Source organism: Cucurbita pepo, chromosome 11 (genome assembly GCF_057944985.1).
Source record: "Cucurbita pepo subsp. pepo isolate OVF chromosome 11, ASM5794498v1, whole genome shotgun sequence".
Taxonomy (NCBI): Eukaryota; Viridiplantae; Streptophyta; class Magnoliopsida; order Cucurbitales; family Cucurbitaceae; genus Cucurbita; species Cucurbita pepo.
Genome location: NC_141808.1, coordinates 4,543,027 through 4,551,074, shown reverse-complemented (window position 1 = coordinate 4,551,074; position 8,048 = coordinate 4,543,027). Strand labels below are relative to the sequence as shown.

Sequence of the window (8,048 nt, the reverse complement as noted above, 5' to 3'; positions counted from 1 at the left end):
TTAAACTTAGAACATACTTGAAGAACTAACTTCACCTAACTCTTCTAATTAATCCAAAACAACTCTAAATATTAAATTGACAAAACGACAACCTTACTAACCTCAAATACTTCCTGTCTAAAATAGTAGAACAGAATCAAAACGACAACCTTACTAACCTCAAATACTTCCTGTCTAAAATAGTAGAACAGAATCAAAAATAAAAAAATAGAGTCGTCTAAGTTGTCAAAGTTGTGATAGAAATGAGCCACTGAAGATATAGCCAAGTCGGTTGCAAGGGGCTTGACTTGTCCAAGCCGTATGTATACCATTTTCAGAGAGCATACCGTGTGCTAAGCCGTAGAAAATAAAAGAATAAACACCTCTTAAGACAATTGAAGGATGGTTGGAATCTAAATCTCAAAGTAATAAAGAGTAACAAATGTTAGAATCTTTACGAACGAATCTCACTTTCAACGTTGATCGTGAAATGTAAAGATCGAAATGAGATTTTTTAAGGGAACAATGAGGAAGGAGTGAGATGGAATGGAGGAGATGGTCGAGTGATAACTCTTAAAAGAATTACATATCTATTCCTTATTTGGTTAAGTCCCTAAAATGGTAGACGTATAAATTGGCTACAAAAGTCATTCTTACTCAGAGTTTACTCATTCAAGATCAAGATCAAGTCGCGTATGGTCGTAAATTCAGGTCACTTGTGGACCAAAGTCTATGAATTTCTAAAATTTCAAGCATTTTGGTAAGAAAAATGTTACATAAATAGTCTACCTGTGTCGATATCCCAATTATTGAACTCATCTTTGTTCCTAAAGCATAATAACCACACACAGTGAATGGTTTCAGGTAAGCTTGTGAATGGTTTTCATGTCAACAACTTCATTGAGAGTTCCTTTCTGAAGATGATCCCACCATTTATACAAGAAGCTGTTCACAACTAGCCTGAACCAAGGTGAGAGCTTCAGTCCACCCTCTCCAGAATCTGCTTTCCTCACCAGTTCTTTCAACTGTTCCTGGTTCACATATTTGATATCCGCCACTTCGTCCGGGTTTGGATTCACATGGACATTCCGAACCACGAATAGGAGATAATCGACTGCAAGCAACAACATATATGGCAACGGTCGAATTATCAGGATACACAAAATGGTTAAACTGTTTATATATGTTCTTAACAGCCTCTACCATCTACGGATCAGGAATTCGCAGAAAACCCGACAAGTGAAGAACCTATTATAGGAGTTTGAATGTAGATCCTTTTTTAATGCCATATTTGTCACTAAACTCGACTCAAACTTAAGAGCTTAAACTGATAGGCTGAACGACACGAACTCAATTCAAGAGTCTAAATATAGTGCAATAACTAGTCCTCTGATCATCTAATCAAGGCAGGGATCAAACTAAAAGACTTCCAGAATCAAGCAGACGACATGTCAATAAATTCAGAGAACAGATGAATTCAAAACGATAGCAACAGAGTTGGAATATTTACGCTCATGCTCTCCCCATTTTCCATCAGATGGAGCCTTATAGAGAATGCGACCAATGGATGTGAATTGATCGACTGGTACGTCTTCAGCAGCAATGCCAAGTTCATCAAAAAGTTTTCTCTGTGCAGCATTCCTTACTCCTACAGTTCATCCATCAACCAATAAGGAAAGAAAAATTACAAATATAAATAAGGGATATATACCTAATACACAAGCAATTATACAAAAGAACATAAAAGGAAATCCAACACTTCTCCTCAAGCTGGTTTGTAGATATCCTCCATAGTCAGCTTGTTGATAAGTTATCGAATTGTCGTTTTGACAGATTTAGTTCACATATTGAGTCGTTTGTTCTGTCGTCGGAAGATAAGATATGCATATTACATCATCAATCTTCCCTTTTATGAAATGCTTGTCAACTTCATTTGGTTTGTCCTATCTTGTAGGACAGGATTATGTGTTATGGCGACGTCACAATAGACCCGAATAGGTGTTTTTTTAGACAATTTCAATTCATTAAGTATTGTGATAATCCATATCATTCACAAATTTCATACGCTAAGGCTCTAAATTTTACTTCGGCACTACTTCTGACCACTACATTTCGTTCTCTATTATGCCATGAAACTAAATTTCCTCCAACAGAACAAACTATAACCAAAAGTAGATCTTCTATCCATAATGCTTTCAGCCCCATCTACATCAGTAAACACTTCAACTTGAAAATTATCATGGTTCTAAAATAATATACCTTTGCCTAAAGTTCCTTCCAGATATCTCAAAATTCTATCCACTACTTCATAATGAATCGGTTTAAGTGAATGCATGAATTGTCTTTGGCCTAGCCTAGTCACAAGCTTTTGGTATATGTCTTTGGCCTTTAATTCTTGCATGACATTCGGTTCGATAGGAGTTCTTAGCAAACTCCATCTCTAAAAAGTATTTCAAGGTCCCCCAAGATTCTTATTTGAAACTCACTTGCAAATTTGTTCTTAAAATCGACTTATCCATCTTCATCATTACGTGTGATAATATCATCAACATAGACAATTAATATAACAATTCTATTATGACTATTTGACAATTCTGCTTATGAGATAAGGTTCAAGTACTTTTCCTAATAGCAATAGGAACATCAAGATAAAAAAAATAATAGGAAAGGCATTTTGAACATCCAAAAGATTAGGAAGAACGTTAGAGGGACTAATAGACCTTCGTTCCTTTGATCGACTGCTCTTCTAGTGTAAAACTTTAATTGAGGAATTTGACCTAGAGTCATTTTGTAGTATTATTCCTCCTAAATGAGAAGTTTATATACTTGATATCAAAGGACTAAGGATAGACAAGTCGAGATGAATGACATAAGGAAGGGTTCAAATAGATCCCACGAATTATCTTCTATATTTGATTCTCCCTCGAAAAAGAATTTTAGGTCAAATATGGTTGGTTTTCTAAAAAACACACGTCATTGATCATATAAAACCTTTTTGTCTAAGGATCAAAGCATCTATACACCTTTTGATTAGAAGCATAACCCAAAAATATGAATTTAGTAGCCCTGTGATTAAGTTTTGATAGTAAAAAAACTAGTATGTGAAAAGAATGCGTACGACCATTTGGAAAATCAGTCTCAAGGCATTCAAGAGATTTACTAAAACTTAATACTTAAACAGGAATTTATCAGATAAGTAGCAGTGAGTATAGCTTTCTCCCATAAATGCTTAGGAACATGCATAGAAAAAACTATGGCATGTGCAACCTCTCGTAAGTGCCTATTTTTTTTATAATCAATCCCATTTTGTTGATAGGTGAATTCAACAAGTAGATTGATGTAAAAAATCATTCAAGTACCCGTTGAAATACTCAGTTTTATTGTCAGTGTGTAAAATGTTGATTGTTATTTGAAATTGGATTTCAATCAGATCATAGAAATATTTTTTAACCTCACACTTTTACCACTGAGTCAAAACTCAAGGACCCCAAACATCACTATGAATTAACTATAACGGTTTGGAATGAAATGGAGCAATTAGCATTTTTAAATGAATTGGTAAATAAACGTTTTAAGGTAGAAACTTGAGTCACAACAATGACATAAAAATCACCTTAGTTAGAAAAACAAAAAAAAAAAAATTAAATTTCTTTTTTTCACCAAACCTGACTAACCAATCAAATACTGAATCGAATCAGATCTTGAACCAATCTGAATTAGATCTCAAATTGAACCAACCAAGTTTGAACCAGACCAAACCAGACAGTAAAGACCTCCGCAGATAACAAAATGGTCGCAAACACAAACGCTTGAACCAACGTTGAATGCAAATCAATCACAAACCAGAAGTTGAAAGCAGTGGCAGAAGACACAGACAGTGATGGTGGCAGAGAGACACGACGACGACAAACTAGGGTTGTGAGGAATCCTCAGTGATGATCCAACGAAATTGCAACAACTATGACAAGGACCATGGCGAACAACAAAGATGAGCGACGGAGACCCAAACACCTCTAGCGAAGACCATATACGAAGTGTTGACTAAGTCGATAATGGGTTATGATTGAAGACGAACACGAAGGTCCCTAGTTATGGTCGGAATGTGACGATAGAAGCATATGGGTCAAGGAAAATTAAACCAACGATGATAGAAGTAGGATGCACCAGTCAAGAGTGGCAACCAGGGTTCCAAAGGCGTTGACTATGGTTCCAAAAAATGGTGAGGGTTTTAAAGGCAGCTAGGAGTTACATATGCTCTAATACCATCTTAAACTTAGGAAGAAGAATAACATTATTGTATTTCTTCTTACTCATCTAAAACAAATAAATGGTACCTCTTATATAGAAGAAAGACCATCAACCAATAAGGAAAGAAATATTACAAATATAAATAAGGAATACATGCATAACATGAAAGGGAATCCAACACATACCAAGTGCATCCTCCTCAATAAGCTCTGAATCTCTGTACAATGGATGGCTGCAGCAGGTGTTCGTCCAAACAAGAGGGAATGTTACTTTTGTCGCAGAACGTTGCTAACAAAAAAAGAAAATAAAAAGTTTGTTACAGCATATATTATATGTATGCCAGTGTAAATGCATTAGATTTAGGGATTTATCAGTCCTTTTCCCTTTTGGTTCATGGCTTTCATGCATGCCTAAGTGTCTGTAAGAAATATAAGAAATACTAAAACAGTATTATATCATAGGTTATTACAACATCATTTTGAATTCTCTGTGGTTGTTATGAATTTCTTTCAAGTGATGCTATGATTTGAAATTTAGGCCATCACTTCGAGGTGGCCTTTTGTCAACACCACCAACCCCAGGTAGAGCTAAAGAGAGATAAGTTTCATTGGCTGTTTGCTTGAATAAGCCGCACATGTCACACATGAGGATAAGTGGTCCATCGCCACTTACATGCGCTGAAGCATGAGAGCACGCGGGAAGTTCATTTTGAGTTCCATTGCTCGTTCTCGCCTGGTCTAATGTCATGCGTTCTATTTGTGTATTTGGTACAGGCAGAAGCTGTTCAAGTGTCAAGAAAAGAGCCAGCTTTTATCTTCCTTTAGTACGTTTTTTAATTCTTCCTTTTGGGGAAGGAAACAAAATGAAGATGGTTTTAGTATGAGTTAATTAATGGTTGGAGATGGTCTAAGAAAACGGAAGAGAACATGCAATCCCATGCTGGAAGTATACAGATTAAGATCCAAATTATTGTAACTACATACCTGAAGAAGCAACTCAAATTTATTGTTAAATAAGAAGACACTGAAGGCTCTATGGAGTGCTTTGTTTGACTCAATATTATCCATCAAGTGACCTGCAAATTATAAGACCAAAAAGAAATCAAGATGATCAGAATAAAAGTTTGAACAACAAGAAGAAACACAAGGAGAAATACGTGCTTTGCAATGCCTCATCGATATTTTAAGTTGAAATCCTACAAATTCATAGCTTAATTAGGGGAAAAGGAGGAGAAGCGAGGTGGAAATACAAGGGGTACAGAACATTTACATCCACGTCCATTTGAAAAAAAAAGTATAACATACTTATATGTTCAAAATACAAAAATAATGAGTAAATCGATAAACAAACCCTTTTTGCCTTGCTGGGTTCGAGGTTTAAAAGTCTGCTTAAAGATACACAACATAATAAATAAAACGAGGGTTACCCAGGCAGTGCTTATGCTTATATTTAAAATTTATGACTAATGTTCACAAGAGTTTTGAGAGGAAGACTTGTTACTTACAATTATATTTAGAATCGTGACCAACAATATTATCACTTTCATCCACCAAAATGCATCTGCAAGGTTTCAATTAAAGAGAATTCATCAATTTCTGGCATGATTACGCCATTAATCAATCAGAGCATAATGATAGAAGTCTCTAAAGAAAGAAGAAAAGTAACAAGAAAACGAGGCGAAAAAATTGAGCTTGGAAGTCAATCTTGAAATGAAAATCACTAGGCAGAAAGAGTAAGTTCATATGCAAACATAAATTAACTAATCCTAAATGAATAGTGATATAGAAAGTTTCAATATATAGGACTGTAGGTAAATGTGGGGTATCTAGATTTTGGTATCTCATATGGCCACCATGGTTCACAATAAGGTGCATTTGAATTCTTGTCCATGTGACTAACAAATGGTCATCTACCTTAGCTCATGCACCATTAACTCAAGCTTAACTTCACCAATATGGAATTTGCTGATAAACACAGAGAACGCTTAATTTAATTCAATGGGGGTTCCAGCAAAGCCCTCTAGCTTGATTAATTTCAAAGATTTAACCAATAGCCACACTTAAATGGGTGGATTCTTAGAGTAGAGTAGCAAGTAGCAATTTCTTACTCCTGGCCTGCCAAATATTTAGACATTCACAACCATCCATGAACAATGAACTTCTGCATTCATAAAACTCTCAAACTAGACAAAGCTTTATACGGCTAGAAAACAGAATCCTCAGCAATTTAACAAAACAATCGAACTCCTTCCAGAAGGCAAACAACAATAAGAAGACAAAACATCAGCATCCATGGTAGAAACGGAAATCAAAAGAACTCAAGCAAACAAAAAGAATTCAAAATTAAGACGAAACAAAAGAAACCCAGAACAGAAATCGGAAAGGGAAGGGGAATTAAGAAGAAACGCACTCGTCATCGAACATAAGGCGCCGCTGGACGGCATCCATGGAAGCATCAGCAGCGGAATCCATGGTGGTGTTGGTGGAGAGAGAGCAGCGGGAGACCCTAGCGAAGAGGGGGCGAGGGGAGGAAACAGAAGAAGCGAAACGACATTTGGAAGAGAAGGAAATGGGAGGGGGGAAAGAGAGAGGGGTTTTGAGGAGGTGAGAGGTTATTAGAAACATTGGGGAATTGGGGAATCCACCATTTGAGGATCAAATGACCTGCAAATCGCCTTTTGAAGAAGATCGGAGGTGGTGTGAACAACGGCCCCGCTGTCTCACGTCGCGACTCACCAATTTGTAAATTTCTCAATTCAAGAATTTGGATATTTATTGCACTTTTCTTTTTTCTTTTTTTTCATTTTAGTTGAGTTTGACTCAAATTTGGATTCCGTTCATTACAAATTGACCATAAATTTATTTTACTTTTAAAAATATTAAAATTTTTAAGATTCGTAAATGTTGGATGATGAAAGTCGCAGCTCTGCAAATTTAGGGAATGATCATCGGGTTATAATCAATGAATACTATCTCCATTGATATGAGGCCTTTGAGGGGAGCACAAAGCAAAGCTATGAGAGCTTATGTTCAAAGTGGACAATATCATACCATTATGGAGAGTCATGTTCATCTAACATAGTATCAGAGTTATGTCCTCAAATGTAAAGTCGTGTTCATCTAACATACTATCAGAGTCATGCCCTCAAATATAAAGAACTCCAGGGCTCCAAAAGAAAAGGAGTCGAGCCTCAATTAAGGAGAGACGTACTTTGCTCGAGAGGAGGTGTTGGATGAAAGTCCCACGTTCGCTACTTTAACTTAACGACAATTTTTTGTTTTTTTTTTTGGTCCAAAATTACACGAAACACATGAAACACACCTAACACCTAACTTAATGACAATTTGTCTTTTTCATTGTACTAGTTTCGTTTATCACATGAAACACACCTAACGTAGAAATCTTTTGCTTTATTTGATTTTATAATTAAATAAATGCTAAAACTAATTATATCTTTGCAATAAATTAAGTTGGTTAAACTACAGAACATTCAAGAGTTGTGCCCGTAGAAGAAGGTTGTCACTGAGTGTTACACCTTTTTTATAATAGAATTGTAGTTTGTTTCGTATAACTGTGCTTTCGGTTAGTAAATGTGTTTGAAGCCATAGATTTTAGGATCTTTACTCTTATGTGAGATATGTTAGGTTGAATGGCACAATGGGTATAACTGTGCTTTCGGTTAGTAAATGTGTTTGAAGCCATAGATTTTAGGATCTTTACTCTTATGTGAGATATGTTAGGTTGAATGGCACAATGGGTCACGAACTCATGTATTTATAGATGTGTATAATGAAGATTACATTCTAAATCATAAATTTAGT

The 8,048-nt window shown here is 35.8% G+C and overlaps 1 protein-coding gene across 2 annotated transcripts; it reads right to left on the bottom strand.

Annotated features, from left to right (window-relative positions):
• Positions 1–675: 675 nt before the first annotated feature.
• LOC111805754 (isopentenyl-diphosphate Delta-isomerase I) lies at positions 676–6,985 on the bottom strand. Of its 2 annotated transcripts, XM_087128517.1 has the most exons (7): positions 6,637–6,985; positions 5,732–5,787; positions 5,211–5,302; positions 4,900–5,007; positions 4,413–4,515; positions 1,490–1,627; positions 676–1,093 (listed from the first exon to the last, which is right to left on the bottom strand). In XM_087128517.1, the coding sequence occupies exons 1-7, from the start codon at positions 6,849–6,851 to the stop codon at positions 840–842; spliced, it is 966 nt and encodes a 321-aa protein (XP_086984643.1). In that variant the 5' UTR covers positions 6,852–6,985; the 3' UTR covers positions 676–839. The 2 variants fall into 2 exon arrangements, with proteins under 2 accessions (XP_086984643.1, XP_023546741.2); XM_023690973.2 differs by lacking the exon at positions 4,900–5,007 and having other exon boundaries at positions 6,637–6,983.
• Between the last annotated feature and the right edge of the window lie 1,063 nt (positions 6,986–8,048).